Genomic DNA, 25,700 nt, shown 5'->3' on the forward strand with positions numbered 1-25,700 from the left:
TTAAGTGACTCAAAATGAGAAAGAGGAACTGAAGACAACTGTCCGAGACGCAGGCAATGTTTATTTAAACGAAAAAAAATTCACCTCCTACAGAAATTCTGAAATCTAATCGTGAATCAAACAAAACACTAAAAAAAAAAGAAAAGAAAATTATAAAAATGTGCTCAGTCAGAAACACCCATCTTGCATACCAGCAGCAATGTGTCACAAAGGTGTTATTTTGAACCTCAGAGCATCCACCTGCCTACCACAGGCTGTTAATGACGTATTGAACATTGAAAATCAGCTCATCAGCTTGGAAAAGAGACGGCTGAGGGGAGATAGGATTGAAGTCTACAAAATCCTGAGTGGAGTAGAACGGGTACGAGTGGATCGATTTTTCACTCCGTCAAAAATTACAAAGACTAGGGGGACACTCGATGAAGTTACTGGGAAATACTTTTAAAACCAATAGGAGGAAATTTTTTTTCACTCGGAGAGTAGTTAAGCTCTGGAACGCGTTGCCAGAGGATGTGGTAAGAGTGGATAGCTTAGCTGGTTTTAAGAAAGGTTTGGCCAAGTTCCTGGAGGAAAAGTCCATAGTCTGTTATTGAGAAAGACATGGGGAGGCCACTGCTTGCCCTGTATCGGTAGCATGGAACCTTGGGTTTTGGCCAGGTACTAGGGACCTGGATTGGCCACCATGAGAATGGGCTACTGGGCTTAATGGACCTTTGATCTGACCCAGTAAGGCTATTCTTAGGTTCTTATGATATTCATTCAGGCTGCAGGGTGTGTGATTCTCTGTCATCCGTTTGAACGCTGTTGGGATAATTCCCAAGTGTTAAATCATGTGTCCACAATGATACCCTCAATCTCCAACAAAGTGATCAAAAAAGTGAAAAGCCATATCAGCCATAAAAATTCCACAAACAATCCACAATGACTTCTTCATTCTGATTCCTGTAGGAGTTGATTTTGATTAACATTGGAAATTCTATATTTAATTTTTTTAAATTTAAACAAACAGACAAATTGTTGTGCACTGACAGACCATCTTTAACAGATCAAGGGACCCGACACGGTGCGTGTTTCGATCAACTCGTCTTCATCAGGGGTATCTGGTCAAAAAGACTGCGATGTCCAGAGAAACATCTCACTGCTACAAATGCTGTAGTGATAATGAAAAAGGCGCCACAGGTAGGCGTAAAGATGATCGAAACACAGACCGTGTCGCATTCCTTGATCTGTTAAAGGTGGTCTGTCTGTATACAAGTTCCCTTTCCCTTTCCTAGTAAAGACTCGGGGTTTTTGGGGGTCGTGCGTCTTGTTCTCGCCACTATGCTTGGTTTCCCATCTGGTGCCATTATTTTGTCTACTTTGACTGGCTTCTCTCAAAATTGAAATCTACCCCATTTCCTTTCCCGTCTGTGTTTCATTCTCTTCAGTCCTGTTTCCCTCATTTCATCTATGAACCCAGAAGATAAATAATGTTGAGCAATTCTGCTGTATCCTCATTAGTCTCTACATTTTCTTCTATTTGAGTCTTACAACGTCCGTTTGGGATGACGAAAACACAAGCTATAGTACTTAGCTGGGAAACCGGAAGAGTCATTATAAGAAAGAGGGATCCCAAGAAAATAACAATGAAATGGTCTCAGTTGGTGGCTGTGGATCCGACCGACTCAACTCTTGCCTCTCTAGAATGGCTGTTCATTATATGGGACCTTCTCAAGTCTTAAAAGGGCAACAATGCAGCTCACTCAAAGTGGGGAGTTATTGGAGGGTAACCAAAAAAGGAGAGGGATCACCTCTGCACAACTAGCCACAAGGTCCAATAGAAGAGAGCAGAGTGCGTCTGGTTTCCAAGACCCACTTTATTAGCAATCGGCCATAAAGACGATACATATTAGCAGATCATGGACTCGACACGGAACCGTGTTTCGGCTGACTTGCCTGCATCAGGAGTCCCGAAACGGGCGAATGAACACCGTGCCGCTTAGCGTGCTGTTGACAAAAGAAATTCAAGAGAGGAACCTGAACGAAGGCAGAACTAGACTTTCAGCCTGCTCCTTGCTTGAGAACCTGCCTCAGGGAGAGGATCAGCTCTAGAAATCACAGCCTAATGGCTTCTCCTCTTCGGTTTTCTCCAGATTTCCGATAATGGCTTCCCCTGGATCCTTGCACACTTATAGCGCTGAAAGGCAGCATTATACATTTTGATGTTTATAGACGGTCCCTGCTCGGAAGAGCTTACAATCTAACTTGGCTCTGATTGGTTCTCAAGAACTGTCCGTCAGCATCACCTAACATGCCTTATCCAAACCTGGACCCTGTAGCAATACAAGGGATCTGTTTGTAGCATTTTGTCGTCCCTTCCTTAAGCTACAGTTCCAACAGCCTAGGAGGAATCCTTTCTAGTCTCTGTCTGGGTCGTTTACTGCTAGGGTTGTTTTTAGAAATGAGCAGCGCATGAAGGGGAAGACCCAGCCAAACATTTAAGCAAGTCTAGAAGCAGTCCAGTCTATCTCCTGCAGTCTCTGATGTGAATGCTTGTTCCAGGCGCACTCTGAGCTGGGAGTGCAAACTAAAAGTTCCAGCATGCAGCTTTTGGGTATTAAGGTTTTAGGTCAGAACATTATCCCAGGACAAGCAGGCAGGTATTCTCACAAGTGGGTGACGTGATCCAACGGAGCCCCGATGCGGACGCCTCACAAGCAGACTTGCTTGAAGAAACTTGAAGTTTCGAGTCGCCCGCACCGCGCATGCGCGAGTGCCTTCCCGCCTAGTACACAGGGCGCGTCTCCTCAGTTCTTACTTTTCCGCGGAGCCGAGAAGTCCGTCTTCGACTCTCTGCGTGAAGTGTTTTCACTTGTGCCTTCTTTTGTCCGCGGTTTTGGGTTCTTTTTTCTCAGAATCCTTACTCACATTTAAATCGTTACTATACAAAACCCCAGCTTTTATTTACAAAGCTTTAATTCCATATACTTCTCCTAAAATTTTAAGATCTAATGACCAACTTTTATTGGTCATTCCTACTCTTAAAATCATTAATACTCGAAGACAATACATTTTTATTGATACGGCACCATAGACATGGAATTCACTCCCACTTTATTTAAGAGAGGAGAAGAATTTAGATAAATTCAAGAGCCAACTTAAGAGCTTTCTTTTTAAAGATGCTTTCAATATCTAATTGAAACGCTAATTGCTCTTTTTATCTGCTCTCTATTTATTCTTTTATGCATTTTTATTTCCAATAATTTATTTGTTTTCCCATTCCTTTTGGATTTTACCTTTAATCGTTTTCTCTTTCCTATCATAAATTGTATTTCTTCCCCTTCTACCCCATTGTTTCCTTGTTATAGTTTTAATTACCTTGTTTTAATTTGTCTGTTTTTAATGATTTTTATATTGTTGTTAATGTTTACCTCTTATTTTTTGTACATTTTAGAAATTTATTTTATTATTTGTACATCGCTTAGTAATTGTGATAGGCGATTAATCAAATAACTAATAAACTTGAAACTTGAAACTTTGGTTTTCGTCGTTCTTTTCTTGTTTGCAAAATTTATTCTCCTAAGTTGCCAACTCTCCCACCATCCCATTGGGGTTAGCTTGGAGGTCACCCACTTGTGAGAATACCTGCCTGCTTGTCCTGGGATAAAACAATGTTACTTACCGTAACAGGTGTTATCCAGGGACAGCAGGCAGCTATTCTCACATCCCACCCACCTCCCCGGGTTGGCTTCTCTGCTAGCTATCTGAACTGAGGAGACGCGCCCTGTGTACTGGGCGGGAAGGCACTCGCGCATGCACGGTGCGGGCGACTCGAAACTTCAAGTTTCTTCAAGCAAGTCTGCTTGTGAGGCGTCCGCATCGGGGCTCCGTTGAATCACGTCGCCCACTTGTGAGAATAGCTGCCTGCTGTCCCTGGATAACACCTGTTATGGTAAGTAACAGTGCTATCTGGACTTTCTCTAGTTCAGTCTAGAGCAGGGGTGTCAAAGTCCCTCCTCGAGGGCCGCAATCCAGTTGGGTTTTCAGGATTTCCCCAATGAATAGGCATGAGACCTATTAGCATACAATGAAAGCAGTGCGTGCAAATAGATCTCATGCCTATTCATTGGGAAAATCCTGAAAACCCGACTGGATTACGGCCCTCGAGGAGGGACTTTGACACCCCTGATCTTAATCAACTCAGCCACTAAAAGACAGATAGTCTAGGACAGGGGTGTCAAAGTCCCTCCTCGAGGGCCACAATCCAGTCGGGTTTTCAGGATTTCCCCAATGAATAGGCATGAGATCTATTAGCATACAATGAAAGCAGTGCATGCAAATAGATCTCATGCATATTCATTGGGGAAATCCTGAAAACCCGACTGGATTGCGGCCCTCGAGGAGGGACTCTAGAGGTATCGTTCAGCTGGTATGAGAATTCCAGTGTCTTTCAAAGCTTCAATCCCTGAAGATAAGCTGAGACAGGCGAGACAGCTGAAAGCCATATGCTGGCCACCCAGTGTAACTTCAGAACAAAATTCAGGATTCCTCGGGGGACTGGGGAGCCACTTGTCTCTCAGGATATTGAGCTTCATCGGATATGGAGCCTTTTTTACCCCCATCTTGAGCATGTCGCTTATCGTAACAAATGTTTGTGCCCTCTCAGAAGGCAAACTGTTTCTACGCTCTTTGGAGCGTCTTTTCCACAGTATCTGAAGCCTGTCCTTCAAGATACAGGACATTTATGTGCCGCCTTGAGTCTGTGTTAATTTAGAGCAAGATGACCATCAGAAATTGTTGACCCTTTGGGGTCATGAATGATTTATTTGATTTGCATGTGGTGATTTTTAGATTCCATTAAGTTAAGCGACTTTGTCAAGGTCACACAGTGACTGGTATGATAGATGTATTCAACTGTTGTCTCCAGGTAACGTCTTCATGAGGTTGGACCCAAAGGGCTGGATTCTCCCAGTCTCAAAAGCGGCCTAAGAGTCTTTTGAGAATTGCATCTGTACTCACAGACAGACGCCTAAGCCTGCTTACCACCTTGATTCTCTAACCCTCGTCCATGTCACAGGCACCGGTTAGAGAATCGTGTTGCCGCTGAGCTGTTTGCGACAAGGGAATCTCCCTGCTGCGACCAGTTTAGTGGCTGCGACAGGGAACCCGCCCCCTCCCGAGCCATTCCCCGGCAGGAGGGATGACCGGTAGCCTCCTGCTGGAACCACAGAAGCTGCCTACCCCTGAATGTCCGCGACAGGAGTGTCCAATTCCTCTTGCCACTTCCCCAAAACATCCCCTGACAGGAGGGATGCCCAGTCCCTGAAGCTGCTGGAACCCCTGAAGCTGCTCCCCCCACTGCTGAATGTCAGCGGGAGGAGGAGTGCCCAATTCCTCCTGCCCCCCCCACGAGACATTCTCCAGCAGGTGGGATTCCCAGTCCCTCCTGTCGGAACCCCCCCAAGAGACATTCCCCGGCAGGAGGGATGCCCAGTCTCTCCTGCCAGAACCCCCCCTGCATGCATGGCCCTCTCCCCAAGCCCACCCGGAACGCACCAATATCTTTTTTTTTCATTGGCCAGAGGGATGTTTACTCCCTCCAGCCAGCAAGCCCGCCTCCATAGAATGGTGGGCCTTCCACTTCCACTTCCCAGTGTATCATGGCCCTGATTGGCCTAGGCACTTAAGGTCCCTCCCATGGGAGGGACCTTAGGCACCTGGGCCAACTGGAATCTTAGGCCTCCCAGTACATTCTGGGATGCATTGGGAGGTGGCCTAATATTCCGATTGGCCAGAATGCATTGGGAGAGAGGCCTAAGATTCCGGTTGGTCCAGGTGCCTAAGGTCCCTCCCAAAGGAGGGGCCTTAAGTGCCTGGGCCGATCAGGGCCTTAGCCCCCTCCCTGGTGCACAATTTACATGTGATCTAAGTGTTGGCCTTTCCCCGGATCACAGCTTGTACGGATCAGAGATGGAATGGTGCAGCCAGGTGCATGCACAAACTTTTAACGCTTGCAAACTAACGGCATATTTGCACCCATTATTGACCTTAATTGACTTATGAGTCAATTAATTTATGCGCACATCTTAAGGGCACACCCAAATTTTGATGCACAAATTTTGACACCATATATAGAATCCAGGGAATGATGTGTACACACAGGCGCTTGGTTCGAAGCAGGTGTAATATGTATGCAATAGCATGTGTGTGGTGTTGGTTCTGGGGTCCTGTTTCGTGGAGCGCACAGGTACCGTCACACATAACTAGTCTGTTAAAATCAGGCCTGAAGGGTGTGGGCAAAGGTACAAAGCCTGCTGGGTGTTTTCTAGCCCCAGACTTTAGCAATTCTGTAAAGAACTCATTCTGTTGTTGTTTTGGACACATTTGGATGACACAGTGATAGCTAAGTATTCAGGTTAAGTGCATTTGTTGGGTTTAGCTCAAACCTTCTTCAATAATAGCTCAAGGTGAACTATATTTAGGAGGCCAACGTGGAACGCCAAGCGGCAGGGCTGGCTCAATGCATGGCTTTTCTACCACAAAATTAGCAAGATAAATACAGCGGCATGCCAGATGCAGTGAGCGTGTAAATTACCTTAATCTGCAGCTCTTTGCAAAATGTCACCCTTCCTGTCAGTGCCTGAGCTCATGCACTGACAGGAAGGGTGACATTTAAAAAAATAAAAAGTTGCTTGCAGTTCACATGGGCTTGACCCTACCTGTCCCAACCTGACACAACTGTCATATCTTCCCCCCCCCCCAACCCATATTTAATAAAACTTTGGCATTTTCTGACATGGCACCCTCTGACGTGCCTGAAACCCCCTTTCCCACCCTCCAGCTTTAAAATACCCTGGGGTGTAATAGACCCTCCCTTCTTCCCTAATTTCAAAAGAGGATTCCTTGGTGTTTGGTGGCCGTGGCCTCCTCTTCCCTTGACTTGAAAGAATTCAAATCTCTGGTGTCTTTTGGCACCTCCCCCCCCCCCTTCTGAACCTTAATGAGATGCAGTAGTGATGTCCACAGTGCATCCTGGGAAAAATCCCCTTATATGGTAGATAGACCTCACCTATTTTATCCCAGAGTGCACCGAGAGTGGATATCACTCCTGCCTCTCATTAAGGTACAACTCAAGAGAGGAAGAGCCTAGGGTCGGAGTTTGGGGGTAAGGGATGCCGCTACATACCAAGGATTTGAATGTTTTAAGTCAGGGGGTTAGGTTATGGGAACAGGACCATGACTACCAGGGGAGGGATGCCACTAGATGTCTGGGCTATTGCAGAAAAGCAGCCTAGGGCAGAGTGATCAGGCTGAGCACAGAGAGGGGTTGCTGCTAGACAGGGAGAGTGTGGCACAGTGGTTAAAGCTACAGTCTCGGCACCCTGAGGTTGTGGGTTCAAATCCCATGCCGCTGCTTGTGACCTTGAGCAAGTCACTTAATCCCCCCATTGGCCCAGGTACATTAGATAGAGTGTGAGCCCACTGGGACAGACAGGGGAAAATGCTTGAGGACCTGAATAAATTCATGTAAACCGTTCTGAGCTCCCTTGGGAGAAGGGTCTAGAAAATTGAATTAAAAAATCTCAATCCTTCCGTGTTGCACTGGACCTTGCAAAAATGTGCTGCCTTGTGTCAAAAACAATTTTTTCCCTTGTGGAACCGGTAATGACCACATCATTCATTTTGGAGCGTAATTTTCCTATGTGCAGCTCCTTTTCACATTGCTCGACCAGTAATGTTAATGTTAACCCTATGGTAGCCGTGAGTTTGGCTTACAGCAGCTTTCTGCATTAAGCCCTGAGTATTTGCCCGTCCCAAGAGGGATCGCAATGTAAGCAACAGAGGGTTAAGTAACGTGCCCGAGATCACAAGAAGCAGCGATGGGATTTGAAGCCGGGTTTCTCTCATGGTAAACCCAGTGCACAAACCACTAGGCTTCTTCCGCTAAGAACCCATCAACTGCTAGAGGACTTAGAGCCGGATTCTCAAAACTTGCTGGAAAAATCCGGTGAGTCAATGTATTGCCCGTAGTGGGGGTAACATTTACTTTTATAGTTGCATGCAAATTATATGCACGCTTTTGGAGTGGAGAATCGCCAGTAAAGAGCTCGGAAGAGCAATCGCTAAGCACAACTCCTCCCTCCTGTCAAAGCTGCTCTATCTGCCCCAATCAACTGAGCCACAGGTCTCCCCAAGTCTGATTAACCAGCAGGGAGAGCAGCAGAAAGAAGATTCCCCCCTCTTGCCGACACCTCCCCCTCCTTATCTGCCACTACTCGGACTCTCCGAACACCCTGTACAAGATCGGCAGGAAGGATGTCCGCTGCCTCCTGTTGCCACTGGGGTCCCCTGCTTCTGCCCCCCCCCCCCAAAACAAACCCTTCTGACACTCCAGGCTGAAGGGATGCCCCTCTCTACCGCTGCTGGGATCAACGACACCCCCCCCCCACTCAACACCCCTGGCAGGAGGGATGCCCACTCCCTCCCACTGCCGAGATCGCCCAGCCCCTTCCGTACCTTTCTGACGAAGGCCAGCTGGAGGGATACCTACTCCTTCCGGCCAGCAGGCCTTCCCCTCCCAGTGTGCCAAAGGCCCCTCATATAGAAAGCATAGTTGAGGATACGGCTGGTAAGTTGTAGAGGGGTCCAGGAAGCAGGGGTGGGTCAGAATTAGAGAATTAAATGGGGACAAATTTGTCCCCGTCCCCGCAGAAACTCAATTTCACTGTCCCCGTGAGTTTTGTCCCTGTCCTGCCCTGCCCCATTCCTGTAAGCTCTGCCTTAACTGCAGAAGCTTCGAACACTTATGATTTTAAAGTGTTTGAGGCTTGTGCAGATGAGGACGGAGCTTGTAGGAATGGGGCAGAGACAGGAAAAGAATTTGCTGGGACAGGATGGTAAAATGAGTTCCCACAGTTGGCCCTAAGTTATTTGCAAATTGTTATTCACATGCCGGCTTTGCCCCTAATTCCCCCATACATTTTGATGAGACCATATACCATTTTAGTAGTCTTCTTCTGGACTGACTCCATCCTTTTTATATCTTTTTGAAGGTGCGGCCTCCAGAATTGTACACAATATTCTAAATGAGGTCTCACCAGAGTCTTATACGGGGGCATCAATACCTCCTTTTTCCTACTGGCCATTCATCCTTCTAGCTTTCGCCATCAACTTTTTAACCCGTTTGGCCACCTTAAGATCATCACATACAATCCCACCCAAGTCCCGCTCCTCTTTCGAGCACAGAAGTTCTTCACCCCCTAAACTGTACCGTTCCTTTTGAGTTTTTTGCGTGATCGTAGAAGAACCGTTATCGGATCGGAGGCTAACTTCAGGCCCTGTCCCTGGAACAACTTGAATCCTGCTGCCTCCTGCATGCACTGCTTTTGGCAAGACTGGGTAGCACTTGAGGCTGATGGAGTAAGTCCTCTTGAAAACTGACCCCCTAAAGATGGTCTGCTCTTTGGTGGAAACTGAAATAAGAAGACCTGCATAGAGGAACTTTCCCCTTGTTTTGATTCTGAACTCAACAGAAAGATCCTCCCTGCAGTACAGTAATTTCACCCTGTTAGGAAATGAGAATCTGCTCTCCTGATGATTTGGGGAGGTGGTTGGAAACCTGCATATTTCAGACTGAGCTTCTGATCCAGATCAATTCTGAAGGCCATGAGATGGTATGTGAACCCCCCTGTACTCTACCCCCCAAAATCCCTCCCTAGTAAAATGTTCTTTTCAGGGCATCCTAGGTGCACCTTCAGCCTTAGCCCCCCTCACCAAAGATTTTAATAATGAAAGCCAACATCACCCATCCCAGAACATTCCTGTAAAACACATCATTGGACATAATTCTTTTAAATATTATTATTTGTCTTCTATCGATGTATTTATATATATATATAGAGAGAGTAATTTGCAATCCCTTGCATTTGGGGTTGTCAGCGGAGCCTATGATTGATTCGTTCTATTACTGGATCCCCTAAAACTCTCAAAAGCTCTAGACGAAGTGCAAATCATTCCAAGGATGTATACAGAGAGGGTAATGTCCCAAAATTGTGGTTTCGGACTTGCTTTGCTTTGGCTTCTGCTACCGCAAAGCCTTGTCCACGGTGGTTTTATTTATACAGGCCATTAATTGATCACCTAAAATTCCCGAAAGCTCTAGGCAATGTACAAATCATTCTAAGGCATTGAGAAATCCACTGCTTGTCTTTTGATAGGTAACTTTTCTGCAGTCTCATCTCATGTTACCCTTAAAGGAGTTGCATTGTGTAAAATTTAAGGCCTGTACTCTGATTTTCCTGGCATTGGCTGGCCTTGGGTTTATTTAAGCTTTGAATTTCCTCTTCCTGAGTGGAGTTGCTCTTAAGTTGCATCCTTTAGTTTCCTCAGCGGTTGAGGCGAGACGCTCGCAAGGAATGCTGCTTTCTTAGGAGCTGGCTCTCCCGTGTGGAATCCTCTCCGGGGGACCCTAAGGACAGAAAGCGAGTACTTTCAGGAAGATGCAACAGGCAGATTTATTTACACAGACATTTCCTGTACTGAGGAGGTGGAGGCTGGATGGGAGCGCTTTGCGTAGAATGTGTGACCACTTGGCTGGGATCTTCTGCTCTTGAATGAATCATTTTTGCGTTTGATTAAGGGTAATGTTTAGTGCAGGGTTTTTAAACTGTTGTGTCTGTTTTATGACTTTTTATTTTACAGTCCGTCAAGCTTATTGGATGGTATTGGGAGAGAAGAATTGGGGACGAGAAGGGAGCGGGAAGAACCCCTCTAGGGCAGGGGTCTCAAACTCACAGCCTGGGGGCCACATGCGGCCCGCCAGGTACTATTTTCAGGCCCTCGGTATGTTTATCATAATCACAAAAGTAAAATAAAACAGTTTCTTGATCTTATGCCTCTTTAGCTATAAATTATTATTAAGACTTAGCCAAAAGGAAAGATTTATAAACTATAGTTTGTTTGTTTTTTACCTCATGCAAAATTGTCATTTCTTTAATAAGACATTAACTATTTTTTTTTCTGAGGCCCTCCAAGTACCGACAAATCCAAAATGTGGTCCTGCAAAGGGTTTGAGTTTGAGACCACTGCTCCAGAGCAGGGGTGTCAAAGTCCCTCCTCGAGGGCCGCAATCCAGTCGGGTTTTCAGGATTTTCTCAATCAATACGCACGAGATCTATTTGCACACACTGCTTTCGTTGTATGCTAATAGATCTCATGCATATTCATTGGGGAAATCCTGAAAACCTGACTGGATTGCGGCCCTTGAGGAGGGACTTTGACACCCCTGCCTTAGGGATTGGGGTTTGGGTATTAGGGGGGGTTCTTTCTCCACTTTGTTGGTTCCGTGAGGCATGTTGCTTGCTGCTCCCATTGGGCTTTCCTTACGTATTGAGGGCCTCTACACAGTTTGGTTGTATAGGGAACGGGATGGGGAGGCTACTGAGGGGGGGGGAGGTAGCTTTGGGGGGATTCTGCTGTTGTTGAGGGGGGGCGGGGGAGCGGGGGGTTTTCTGAAATGGGGGAGGGGGTATACTTCCTTTGAAATTTTTTGATGCCTGACTTTCAGTGGTGCATTCTGCTCTCCTGTGTTTTGAAATCTGCTTTTTGCTGTTCTTGTTGTGATGGTGGTTTGTCATCGATAAAAGAATGATTTGAACTAAAAACATACTTGTTTGGTGAATTTTTTAACTAACGGATTGAAATTCACCGTGAATGTCCGGGATCTTCACTCTGTAAACCGCAAGGAACTAAGAGGGAGCTGAGGTATAGAAGCATATTGCGCTTATTCTGTACCACGGGCTTGTCGTGCCACTGGGGCTCGCGCGCATCCGAGAAGCTGAAAGCTATGCCGTTGGTAGTTTCACTCCCAGCAGAGCCTCCCGAGGCGGACAGGTTTCAGCGGAGATGTCGGACTAACGACGTCCCACCCGTCGGATAATTACAAGAGCCTAAGTTCACTTTAGACGCTTCTAGACACGATGCTTTAAACGGCGCCCAACTTGATATTGACATGCGCCAAGTGCCGCGTTCCTAGTTACCTATGATTTAGGTGCCGTGTAGGAAATTGGGCCATTAGCGTTCCAGTTATTGACGTCAATCACGTGCATAAGAGGTGGTATTCTATAGAATGAGGAGGGCTACTGCAGAGACTGGCTGGGTGACTGGGCAAACTGGGTGGGCGCATGCAATATCCACTTCCCGCTCCCGCAGCTCGAGCCCCACCAGCTGAAAACCTCCTTGAATGCGGCCGGGACTCTTTTCAGCACGGTTCTGCAGTCAGCCACAACTCTTCTTACACACCAGATGGTGGCGCGGGGCGCACGCTTGGTTTTTCTGCACGTGTGCAGAAAACCAGCCGTGCGCTGGTTGCCGGCATCGGGTGGCAAAGGAGAGGTGCCACAGCCCTGATTGCATTCGAGGAGGTTTTTAGCGGGTGGGGCTGGGGCATCTGCACCAAGCTGTGGGAAGCGTGAGTGGTCCCTGCCCACCCAGGCCTATGCTACTAGGCTGGCGTGATGTTTGAAGCCAGTGGTGGGATCTTCAAATGAGGGGGGTTCTGGACAGGCATGCTGGTGTTGTGTCTGCAGGATCTCCTGAAGTGGTTTCATGGTGTTTTCTCTTCCTTCACTTTTTTCAGACGTCTCAAGGGGTCCAGGTGAGGCGCTTCAAGAGCCTGGGAGAGCTCATCTCGCTGTATCTGCAGCCCAGCCAGGGCCTGGTGTGTACGCTGCTGTACCCTGTGGAGCGGGAGAAGGAGAAGGAGGGAAGTGAAGAGAGAGATTATTCAGGTACAGTCAGTCTTCCTGATAATGCGAGATGAGGGACCTCCCTGCATGCACCTAGTCTGCTCATTGCAGCCCTCGTTTCTGATCCCAAATGAATTGCTAGCAGTAACCAAGCCGTGGTACCTTCTGGAGTCTGCAGTGATTGAAGAGTGGGGTACTGAGCGCTCGTGCTGCTTTCACCTCTGGAAGGGAGTCCGCTCTGCCTGCATTACTCAGAGTTGCCAGCAGGTAGAGAGAGAGAGCAAAAACCAGGCTCCTGAAGCAGGCCGTATTGGCCGAAACACATGCTATGATTTGTTGAATAAAATTGCACGCCATCGTTCTCGAACCTCCACTGTCGTCTGTTGGTTTTGATTGGGTGTGTGGAGGTTTTTCTCCTGCTTTTTGCTCTGACATTGCCAGCAGGTAAATACCTAGAAAATGTAGCACTTACCCACCTAAGTGGAGTTCTGCAAATAGCCACTTAACTTCCACGGTGCATATTTGTAGGGGGTGTGGACGAAAGAGGAGCATGGGGGGCGGGGCTTCTACTTACGTGTGTAACTTAAACCCGTGCCCAGCCAGTGGAGTTTTCAAGATATCCCTAATGACTACGCATGAGGCAGATGTGCATGCCTGTCACCTCTATTTTATGCACATCTGCCTCAAGCGTAGTCATTAGGGATATCTTGAAAACCCGACTGGCTGGGGGTCCCCCAGGACAGGTTTAAGTGAAGCATGTCTTTGCCGCATTTGGGCATTAGTTCTAGCACCAGATCTATGGCTGCTGTAACCGCAGGCACGCAGATACCAAGTTATGCGTACGTTCTGTTAGAACTGGGGTGCCCAGGTTCTGTTCTAGGATAAGCTCCTAACGGGTGACTTTGGGGCGCCTCAGTGGAGATGCGTAGTTTTAGAACGGTTTCATATATTTTTGTGACACACTTTGCTGTATGTACGTGTTCCTTTGGCAATGCTTAACACGCAAACAGTGACGTCACTTCCGGGTCCCGCCCCTAAGAAGCGACGTCGGAGGGAGAGCCAACACCAACGCAGGCAGCAAGTTCACATAGAAACATAGAAACCTAGAAGATGACGGCAGAAAAGGGCTACAGCCCATCAAGTCTGCCCACTCTGCTTACCCACCCCCTGTCTATGCCCTAATGACCCAATTTCCTTATCTTGACCCTCGTAGGGATCCCACATGGGTATCCCATTTATTCTTAAAGTCTGGCACGCTGTCTGCCTCGATCACCTGCACTGGAAGCTTGTTCCAATGATCAACCACTCTCTCTATGAAGAAATACTTTCTGGTGTCTGCAGCAGCCACTCTCTCCTCCTCTCCCTATTGGCTAAGGCTCTTAACATTTGCATCTCCTCTTCCTATAGGCTAAGGCTCTTTACACCTGCATTGTGATGTCATAGAACTTTCTGATTATAGAAACATAGAAACATGATGGCAGATAAAGGCCAAATGACCCATCATAGAAACATAGAAGATGACGGCAGAAAAGGGCTAGAGCCCATCAAGTCTGCCCACTCTGCTTACCCACCCCCTGTCTATGCCCTAATGACCCAATTTCCTTATCTTGACCCTCGTAGGGATCCCACATGGGTATCCCATTTATTCTTAAAGTCTGGCACGCTGTCTGCCTCGATCACCTGCACTGGAAGCTTGTTCCAATGATCAACCACTCTCTCTGTGAAGAAATACTTTCTGGTGTCTGCAGCAGCCACTCTCTCCTCCTCTCCCTATTGGCTAAGGCTCTTAACATTTGCATCTCCTCTTCCTATAGGCTAAGGCTCTTTACACCTGCATTGTGATGTCATAGAACTTTCTCATTATAGAAACATAGAAACATGATGGCAGATAAAGGCCAAATGACCCATCATAGAAACATAGCAACATAGAAGATGACGGCAGAAAAGGGCTACAGCCCATCAAGTCTGCCCACTCTGCTTACCCACCCCCTGTCTATGCCCTAATGACCCTCGTAGGGATCCCACATGGGTATCCCATTTATTCTTAAAGTCTGGCACGCTGTCTGCCTCGATCACCTGCACTGGAAGCTTGTTCCAATGATCAACCACTCTCTCTGTGAAGAAATACTTTCTGGTGTCGCCATGAAATTTTCCGCCCCTGAGTTTGAGCGGGTGCCCTCTTGTGGCCGAGGGTCCCTTGAGAAAGAAAATATCATCTTCCACTTCAACACGTCCCGTGAGGTACTTAAATGTTTCGATCATGTCTCCCCTCTCCCTACGTTCCTCGAGAGTGTAGAGCTGCAATTTGTTCAGTCTCTCTTCGTACGAGAGACCCTTGAGCCCCGAGATCGTCCTGGTGGCCGTCCGCTGAACCGATTCAATTCTGCGCACATCTTTACTGTCATGTGGCCTCCAGAATTGCACACAGTACTCCAGATGAGGTCTCACCATGGCCCTGTACAACGGCTCGTGCCGGGAGAGTTAAAAAAAAGTACGGGGGAAGGGAAGAGGTGCGGGAAGGGCGGAGAAAGAGGGTGGGGGAGGGGCACCTCTTTGCCCTCGCGACGCCACTGGACTCAAATACCGTCGTCATTTACTTTTGGCTATTGTTCTAAAAAGTATGCCCAAGGTTTGAAGGAAGATGCCCAATTCTGGCTGTCTAGTTTGACAGTATGAACTGAATTGCAACTTTTAGAATGAAAATAGGAACTTGGCCCAGGGCTGGGGAGGTGGTGACGAGACTGGAACATTCTTCCACCTAACCAGTCATTGATGTGCGACCGGATAAGTGAAATCACAAGCCGTGGATGCCAGCCAGACCTCAGAATGTTCCCAGGGACATGGAGAAACTGAGGTTCACTTTCTAAGCTGGTCTTGACGGTGGGTCACCAGAACTATGCTGGCAGAGACCTGGGCCAGCGTGAGAGCAGCGGCTGCCAAAGCCTCAGAAACGTGCACCGCAAGGAACAACCCATCACGTGGTGCGGCCAGGACACTGGTGTCTGGGTCCCACTTCGTTAGAGCAAGAGATCCACAGAGTAGAGAATTTTTCCCCGTCCTGTCCCCGCGACTTTTGTCGCTGTCCCTGGCCCATTCCTTTAACCCTTTCAGGACCATAAGGATCGTAGGCCAATTTTTGTGGTTTTGACGACATTTTTATGGTAAAAAGGGCTTGCAGATGCCAAAAAATTGATTTTTTTGTGAAATATCATTATTTTTATTTAAAAAAATCACACTTCTGGCTTATGGACAGTGTGGCAAGTGAATCTTCTCGTCAATCTGGCAACGACGCTAATGAATGAATGTCGGAACCAGTTTGTTTACATAAAGGCAGTATCATATGGAATCCGTACATATCAAATTTAGAACTGTAGACTATCCCAATCAAAATTTATAGGATTTTAAAGTTATGGGACAAATATGTCCCTTGGTCCTGAAAGGGTTAAGCCCACACTTTTTGGGCTTGCGAGCTACGTTTAAAATGACCAAGTCAAAATGATCTACCAACAATAAAATAAAAAAACCAAACCACAAAGCCCACTGTATGCATAGAAAATGTGAATTATCATTCCTATTCCAGGGTTTTTTTCAAAGAGGTCAAGGCAATGACTCTATGTCACTGTCACCTCAGTAACAACCATACAAAAATAGACAAATATGCCCCCTCCCCTTTTACTAAACCACGATAGCGGTTTTTAACGCAGGGAGCTGCGCTGAATGCCCCGTGCTGCTCTCGACGCTCATAGGCTCCCTGCGCTAAAAAACACTGTCACGGTTTAGTAAAAGGGGGCTATAGTGCAAAATATAGACAGCAGATAAAAATTCTCAAAACGGACACATTTTGATCATTAAATTGAAAATAAAATAATTCTTCCTACCTTTTTATCTGGTGATTTTCATGAGTCTCTGGTTGCACTTCCTTCTTCTGACTGTAAATCCAATATTTCTTTCTTTCTGCCCCCCCCCCTTTTCTTTCTGTCTGTCTTTCTTTCTCTCTCCCTCCTTGCCCCCTCTTTATTTCTGTCTTTCTTTCTCTCTCCCTGCCCCCCTCCCAAGCCACCATGCCGATTTCTCTCTGTTTCCCCGAGCCAGGCCTGGCGCATACAAGCGCCCGGCCCACAAGCCTTCACTTCCGACGTCAGAGAGTGGCACTGGAAATTCCATGTGACCATTTAAAGGAAAATTGAAGAATACAGTTAAAAATAGAAAAAAAGGTTGCTAACCAGTAAGTTCACCCTGTTTACCCACGTTAATAGCAGATAAACTTGCTTTTTATTTATTATTTATTCATTCAATTTTCTGTACCATTCTCCCAGGGGAGCTCAGACCAGTTTTACATGAATTTCGTCAGGTTTTTCCCTAAAGCCCGGCCAAGGACTGCCTTCCAGAATCCAGATGCCTCTGTTTACTGCTGAGCTGGCATTTGTCCCTGTTTGGGCGTTGCGAGACATTGCTACGATTCCCCTCACTTAAATACTGATATGTAGCTCTTTAGGGCAATTTAGGAAGAGTTCTTCATGGAAAGAGTGGCTGATGCCTGGAATGTCCTCCCGAAGGAGGTGATGGAATTGAAAGAGGAAAGCGCAAGAGGATAGAAGCCGAAAATAGAGCCTCTTAACTCAAAACACAGCTGTGAAATGACCATTATGCTTATCTTAAGAACCAAATAACCTGCAATGTGCGGCAGGTAGAAACCCCCCCACCTCGAAATAGAAATAAACAAAGCTCCCCCCACACCCCAAAAATAAAAAACCAGCAGGGGCAAACAGCACTGTGTGATAGATACTGCCCTGAAAACACTTCTGGACAGCCTGAGGGAAACATACAAGGGTCATTTCATAAATAATGCACACTATTTTTTTTAATTTACATGTTTTATTTTTTTTCCAAGTATTTCTTTACAATCCTTCAATCTAGTCTCCCTGCTTTGCAATGACCGAGTCCCAACGTCCAGGAAGCCTCATTATTCCATCCAAGACACCGTTTTTGTTCAGTTGCCGAATGGCTCGGGTACCGGTGGAAGAAAGGTCGAAGTCTGGAGGACTCATGTCTGGACTGTAGGGAGCATGAGGTAACACCTCCCAGCCGTATTCGTGTGGTTTTTCAATGACGAGTGGAGAGCTCCATCTTCCCCACGACCAAAATAATTTTGATGAGCTCAATCAAAAGTCAAACAAATGATGATTTTTGCTTATGATCATGAAGGCATCATCATTACAGAAGTATCACAGTAGTGTATTATCGTGATTTTTTTTCAAAACATGCGCAGAAAAATGCACAAAACCAGACCTCAGTTGCTCTCTTGGGTGGGCCACTCATTCTTCACGACAACGCTCGCCCGCAAATAGGGAATGTCGTCATAGAAAAACTACGCAAATACGGCTGGGAGGTGTTACCTCATGCTCCCTAAAGTCCAGACATGAGTCCACCAGACTTTGACCTTTTTCCAAAGTTGAAACAAGCTATGCGTGGAAATCATTCTGCATCTCTGGAAGAGCTTTTTTCCACCATTACCCGAGCCATTCGGCAACTGAACTAAAACGGTGTCTTTGATGGAACAATGAGGCTTCCCGGACTTTGGGGCTCAGTCATTGCAAAGCAGGGAGACTATATTGAAGGATTGTAAAGAAATTATTGAAAAAAACAAACAAACGTAAAAAAATAGTGTGCATTATTTATGAATGACCCGTGTATTACTCTTTATCTATCATCAGCGACTCGGTAATGTACAGATTCATCCTCTCTCTTCCTCCAGCTCGGGGAGTCGAGTTCTGCAACGCTTTTCTCTCCCTCTGGCTCTGGCAACTGAGTCCCAGCACCTGTCTCTCCCTCCGGCTCTGGCACCTGTCTCTCCCTCCAGTTCTGGCAGCTGAGTCCCGGCACCTGTCTCTCCCTCCGGCTCTGGCAACTGAGTTCCGGCACTTCTCGCTCCCTTCATCCCGGCACTTCTCACTTTCTCAGTCCCGGCACCTCTCTCTCTCTCTCTGGCAACTGAGTCCCAGCACCTGTCTCTCCCTCCGACTCTGGAACCTGTCTCTCCCTCCGGCTCTGGCAGCTGAGTCCCGGCACTTCTCGCTCCCTTCATCCCGGCACTTCTCACTTTCTCAGTCCCGGCACCTCTCTCTCTCTCTCTGGCAACTGAGTCCCAGCACCTGTCTCTCCCTCCGACTCTGGAACCTGTCTCTCCCTCCGGCTCTGGCAGCTGAGTCCCGGCACCTGTCTCTCTCTCTCTCTGGCTCTGGCAGCTGAGTCCCGGCACCTCTCACTCCCTTCATCCCGGCACTTCTCACTCCCGGCACCTCTCTCTCTCTCTGGCAACTGAGTCCCAGCACCTGTCTCTCCCTCCGACTCAGTCACCTGTCTCTCCCTCCAGCTCTGGAACCTGTCTCTGGCAGCTGAGTCCCGGCACCTGTCTCTCTCTCTGGCTCTGGCAGCTGAGTCCAAGCATCTCTCTCTCCCTCTGGCTCTGGCAGCTGAGTCCCGGCACGTCTCACTCTCTCCGTCCCGGTACCTTTCTCTCTCTCTGGCTTTGGTAACTGAGTCCCAGCACCTGTCTCTCCCTCCGGCTCTGGCACCTGTCTCTCCCTCCGGCTCTGGCACCTGTCTCTCCCTCCAGCTCTGGCAGCTGAGTCCCGGCACCTCTCTCTCCCTCCGGCTCTGGCAACTGAGTCCCAGAACCTCTCTCTCCTCCTGCTACCATCTCTTGATTTGAATGTCACTTTATGTTTCAGATGGAGAAGATGAGAAGCCACCTTTGCCTCCTCGCTCTGCCTCCGCCAGTTTCTCCGCTGGAAATAGTGGACCCACCTCTACCCTCATCTCCGCCAGCGCCCAAGATGCAGCTAGTGAGAGGTAATCATACCAGGGCCTCGCAGAAACCCTGGTGTGGCATAAAGACATTTCATAGTGCTAATGAAACTCTCCTGCTTCAGTATTCAGCCACTGGAGTCAGAGTGTTTTTTAAAAATATTCGTATATTCAGTGACGCAATGCGGGTAGTGGCCAGCATTGAATGTCTCAATAAGGCAGTCAGCACCAGAGCTTAATCAGATAGCCAGATAGCAGACTGAATAACTTAGGAAGGCATTCTGTGTGGTCTGAATTAATTATCCGGATAGCAGATTCACTAGTTCCACTATCCGGATATGTTTTAATAGCACCCTGGCTCCGCCCACATCCTACCCTGGCACTGTCCATAGAGAGCACAGGCAGGCCTGTAAGGATATTCAGAGGCTTTGTCTGGACAGTGCCTTTGACTTTCCCGGTCAGCTGCATTTATCTGGCCAAATCTTTGGACTGTTGACCCATCGGTGTGCGTGGCTTCCTGCAGACCGGGAACTGCTTCCGTCTCTCTGGTTCCTCGTGGCTCTTTCTCTGTGTTTGCGTGCGATGGGCATAATAATATCTGGATTCCTGCTGGATGCCACACATTTCACTCCAGCGTGACGCGCCTCAGCGTACTCTCAGTGAATGAAGCTCTGACTGTATTGAATGTGTTTAGCAGATGTGGCTTGTCTCGTCTAAGGAATGCATGCTTGCCTGGGATACTCCTTGCTAATAAGGCTTTGTTCTCTCCTAGTACCAATGGCCTCAGCACTATCTCTCATGATTACTTGAAGGGGAGCTATGCCCTGGACCTGGAGGCAGTGAAAGCTGGAGCCACCAGCCTGCCCCATCTCAACAAGACGCTGGTCACTTCCTGTAAGAGGCTGCACGGGTAAGGCCTCTCTCTGAAGCTAAACGGCAGCAAAGTGTGTGTTTTTGGAATGCATGTGAGAAACTTAGTGTGTGTGTGGATAAAGCATCTTACATCAGAGCTGGAGTAGAAAGGCAGCCATAGACTGTGAGCTCGCTGGGGCAGTGACACAGCAAGTGTGACATCAGCTTTAGATATGCTGTTGACTTAGTCCAAGTGGTGAAAGACAGCCATAGACTATAAGCTCGCTGGGGCAGTGATACAGGAAGTGTGACATCAGCTTTAGATATGCTGTTGACTTAGTCCAAGTGGTAAGCAATGTCTGGTTTCAGGTTTATTAAAAAATTTGATATATCGCCTTATCAAAATTCAAAGCAATTTTACATAATATGAGAACAAAGAATAAAAAGGACAAGTTAAAAACAAATTACAATTAATATTACAAGCAATCAAAACGCACTGACAAACATTAACTTACAGATACAGGATGGAAAAGGGCAGAAATACATTTTAAATAAAGACAAGGAGAGGGAGAAGGATCAAAACAAAAGGGAGGGGAACGAAAAAATAAATAGTCAGGTACTTGTAAAATAGGTTAAAATGACTAAAAGATGGCAAGAAACAGATTTCCATTACCGTCCTTAGAAGGACTATTGTACTCTGAATACATCTTTAAAAAGAAAGGCCTTCAAGTTACTTTTAAATTTATCAAGTGATGAAATTTCTCTTGTATAATTTGGTGCTGAATTCCAGGTGGTAGGGGCCGTTACAGAAAAGACGGTAGTGCGCATAGTGTTAATGCATCTTAAAGACTTGATGAATTTTGGTTTTGCAGGGAAATGGATAAAGTGCTTTCCGGCCTGGAGATTTTATCCAAGGTCTTTGATCAACAGACTTCTCCTACAGTCTCTAAAATCCTCCAGCAGGTAAAGGATCATGGAAGGGGGACCAAGATTTAAAGAACGGAGTAAGCCATGTAGATGGGAAACTCCGATAGGCATATAGGAGGATTACAGAAGGTGCCGACCCCTAGATTCTCCGTGCATGAGCACTCGGGAGGGGTGATACCTCCCTTTCCATGCCAGCCATGGGCCATGCCCCAGGGTTTGGCCAGCCCTTTCTTCTCCTTAAGGTCATTTGGGGCATTTCTTCAAGAAACACAGTCGGAGGGGCTGAGTCTGTGAAGCATCCGCCATGTTCTTTTAGGCTTCTGCAACGGGTGTCATGATTGTTTCTGTTGTCCAGGTCTCGCCGCGTCTGGGTGGGTAGAACTAGGGTTACCAGACGTTCAGGAAAACCTGGACGAAAACGCGCGAGGACAAAGCCACTAAGACAAATGCGCGCAGGATGTCAGTGCGCCGGATTAAAAGGTAACTTTAACGTGCTCCGAGGAGAGTATGGGGGGACCCCCCCCCCCCAATTTTACTTAGAAGTGTTGGTGCTGCCGTTGGGGGGTTTGGGGGAAAATCCCCCCCAATTAAAGAGGAAAGTGTAGTTTTTCCCAGTGTTTTAGTGAAAAATTACAGTTTCTTCTGTAAATGGGGAGGGGGGTGTTTCCCCCACCCCCCACCCCTTAACGGCAGCGACAACACTTCTCGGAGCACTTTAAAGTTACCTTTTAATCCTGCGCACCGACGTGCTGCGCGCATTTGTCTTACCATCTTTGTCCGATGCGCTTTAGTCCCGTCACCCTTTTTACAGGCTCCCGGATAGAATTTCCAAAACCTGGCTTTTGTCCGGGTTTTGGAAAGCCCCCAACAAATTCCGGCTGCGTCTGGAGGGCCTCTGAGCATGCGCAGATAGAAACATAGAAACATAGAACATAGAAAGATGACGGCAGAAAAGGGCCATAGCCCATCAAGTCTGCCCACTCCACTGACCCACCCCAATAGTCTAGATGCTAGTGACTCGACCTACATAGGGATCCCACGTAAGTGTCCCATTTTCTCTTAAAGTCGAGCACGCCGGTGGCCTCGACCACCTGCACCGGAAGCTCATTCCAGTGGTCCACCACCCTTTCCATGAAAAAATACTTCCTGGTGTCACTACTAAATTTCCCCCCTCTAAGTTTAAGCGGATGCCCTCTTGTGGTCGAGGGTCCTTTGGGGAAGAGAATGTCATCTTCCACCTCGACACGTCCCGTGATGAACTTAAATGTCTCAATCATGTCCCCCCTCTCCCTGCGTTCCTCTAGAGTGTAGAGCCGCAGTCTGCTCAGTCTCTCTTCGTACGAGAGACCCTTGAACCCCAAGACCATCCTAGTGGCCATCCGCTGAACCGACTCGACTCTAAGCACGTCTTTACGGTATGTGGCCTCCAGAATTGCACACAGTACTCCAGATGAGGTCTCACCATGGTTCTGTACAGCGGCATTATGACTTCTGGTTTCCGACTGACACATGCTCCAGATGTGGCTGGAGCTTGTCATTCGGAAGCAAAGAGGAGGCTTTGCGGAGGCGGAGTGGGAGGCGAAACTGGGTAGGGCTAAAGGCAGAACTAGGCAGGCTAATTTTAGTATTGAAACTCTTCTTTCAAAAATTCAACAATTACACTTTCAAGATAAAGGTTCTATTTTGCTCCAGTTTGATTTATCTGCGGCGTTCGATGTAGTACATCACGACGTTTTACTTCATTTACTTTCAGATATAGGTCTCCATCAGGTTGTTCTGGATTGGTTCTCTAAATTTCTTTTGTCTCGCTCTTATTCAGTGAATATTGAAGGTGATATCTCCAGTTCCTGACGGCCTCCTTGTGGGGTTCCCCAGGGCTCTCCGCTTTCTCCAATTTTATTTAATCTCTATATGACCACACTGAATACTTTTAAGCTGTTGTCAGCTTGGGAAACGCTGTTCACCTATGCGGATGATATCTTTCTACTGATTGAGATCGATTCGGACATTATCAATTTAGTTTCCAAAGTAAATCATTGCATTTCCAAACTTCAAGCCTGGACTCTTTCTGTCCAGATGAAGCTTAATACAACTAAAACGAAACATCTGTGGTTAGGTCCAAAATTGGACTGTCTTCCTCCTACTGTAGCTTTGGAATCTGGGGCCTCTTTGCAGATTGAGTTCCTTTTTGATTCCTCTCTTACCTTTAAGGACCAAATGAATTCCCTGGTCAAGAAATTCCTTTTTGGTTTACGAATGTTGAGGAAGGTTAGACATCTTTTTCATCATCGACATTTCTCTGTCTCGGTCCAATCAATCATATTATCTCAACTAGATTACTGTAACGCTATCTATCTTGGCATCACAAAGATCTGTCTCCAAAGATTACAATTAATCCAGAATACTGCTGCAAAGCTGATCTTTGGAAAAAGTAAATTTGACTATGTGACCCCTTTGCTCCTGAGTCTTCATTGGCTCCCGGTTTATCTTAGAATTCAGTTCAAATGTGCAATTTCTAAATTTTATATGGCATTTTTATTCCCCTCGTTCCCTTATTATGGAATGCTTACAGATTTTCCTTTGCAAGAGGCATCCAACTCTCCCTTCCTTCTAGAAAAGGAATGAAAGGAGTTAAGATCTTCAGTCAATCTCTGGCTTTTATACTTTCTCAACTCCCCTTAATTCTGAGGAGCCCCAGCTCTTTCCAATCTTTCCACAAACTTCTAAAAACTTTTCTTTTTGCCAAACATTTTGAAAACTAATCTCTTTGAAACTTTTGCTATTACTTTCTTTAGTTTTTATTTAATCTTTGTAAACTTTCTTTAGTATTTATCTAATTGTTGTAAACTGAGTCGAGCTTCCTTAGGTTGATGACCCGGTATATAGAGTTAAGCTTTACTTTAGTTTAGGCTGGTGGGGATGGAGGCAAAACAGGGCGGGGTCCTATGTCCAGGGTTTCCTAGAGAAAAATATGGTAACCCTAGGCAGAGCTGACGTTTCAGCCATCATAGTAACATAGGAAATGATGTGGCTTTCTTCAGGGTCTGCTGTGAGGTCTGCAGTTTGTCTTTATATATAGTGAGTGAAGAAAGGCACAACATGATGGCTGAAACGTCTGTTCTACCCACCCAGATGAAGCGAGACTCGGACAACTGCGATGATGGATATCTACCTTCATCTGGAGCTCATTGGTCCAAATGCTGGTTAGTCCAGATGAGTACTGGCTCAGATTGCTCTCTGGAGCTCATTGAGTGTAAAAACTGCACTTTGAGCATTCATAAACATAAAATTTCCCGCCGACCCTCCTGTCTCCACCACTGCCAACCGACCGCTCCAATTAAAAATTGTCTCAGCCATGTAAAGTTTTTTGTGACAGACAGATTTTGTAAGAAGAACAATGATAACATGATTAGCAGAAAGTTTCTGATTTTACCCCTGTGTCCTCCCACATTGGCTTTCGGCCTGGAGCTCTCGCCATCAGGGGAGCTGCTGTTATATCGATGACGCTGTGGGTGTCATGTGGTCAGCCAGGGACACTGTGGGGATGTCACAAGTGACAGAGGTGTCTTGTGGTCAGCTGCAGGGGAATCTTTAGTGGTGTCAGTTGAGATGTTGATTCTCTGTCCCGTCTAGCAGTTGGAGGCTTGTATTGGGTTGGGGTGTTTGCTAATCATTTGCCAGTTACACATGTGTTCAGTACAAGGACCCTGCTATGCTAAAAAAACATAGTGTTTTGCCCACTGCAACTCCTGAGTTACGCTAGATGCATTGCCTGGCCAGAAAAGTGACTGGAGAGCGGTTTGAGATTCAGCATTTCATTTCCTGCTTTTGAAGGCTGTTTTTCATTTTGGTTCCAGTCTAGTGGCCAGCAGGGGGAGCAGGAGCTGGAGAACTTGGTTCTGAAGCTGTCGGTGCTGAAGGACTTCCTGTCCAGCATTGAGAAGAAGGTGAGCGAGGAAGTCTCCTAAACCGTGGGGTTACAGATGTCCGGATTTCCCCGGACAGGTCCTCCTTTTGCCGACATGTCCGTGGGGAGGGGAGGGGGGGGGGTCCAGATGGCTTTTCAAAACTGTCCGGCACTTTGTCCGGGTTTTGAGAAGCCTTTTTAAATCGCGTCAGGCGCGGAGGAAGTCCGCGCATGTGCAGATTTCCTCCCTGCCCGACAAGAGCAGGCAATGGAGGGGAGGGCAGGACGGGGGTGGGGGGGTGAGATTAAGGCTTTACGGGGCAGGGATGGGCGGAACTGGGCGGGCCTGAGGGCGGGTCTAGGGGTCCAGATTTTCCAACTGGAACATCTGGCAACCCTACCCAAACACTTGGTATAAAACAGAATGTACCACGTGGAGTTCATATAGAGGGGTTAAGCAAGCAGTTTGCCCCTTGCTTCTC

At 47.1% G+C, this 25,700-nt stretch overlaps 1 protein-coding gene across 2 annotated transcripts in view; it reads left to right on the top strand.

The window, feature by feature from the left end:
• INPPL1 (inositol polyphosphate phosphatase like 1) overlaps positions 1-25,700 on the top strand; it is a 172,986-nt gene that overhangs the window by 75,801 nt on the left and 71,485 nt on the right. For both annotated transcript variants that reach the window (XM_033949508.1, XM_033949509.1), the window contains exons 3-7: positions 12,617-12,767; positions 19,457-19,577; positions 20,305-20,442; positions 21,257-21,347; positions 25,169-25,258. In XM_033949508.1, coding sequence (XP_033805399.1) covers positions 12,617-12,767; positions 19,457-19,577; positions 20,305-20,442; positions 21,257-21,347; positions 25,169-25,258 — 591 coding nt within the window. The remainder of the gene's footprint in view (positions 1-12,616; positions 12,768-19,456; positions 19,578-20,304; positions 20,443-21,256; positions 21,348-25,168; positions 25,259-25,700) is intronic.

The sequence above is a fragment of the Geotrypetes seraphini genome, chromosome 6 (assembly GCF_902459505.1).
Source record: "Geotrypetes seraphini chromosome 6, aGeoSer1.1, whole genome shotgun sequence".
In the NCBI taxonomy this organism is placed as follows: domain Eukaryota; kingdom Metazoa; phylum Chordata; class Amphibia; order Gymnophiona; family Dermophiidae; genus Geotrypetes; species Geotrypetes seraphini.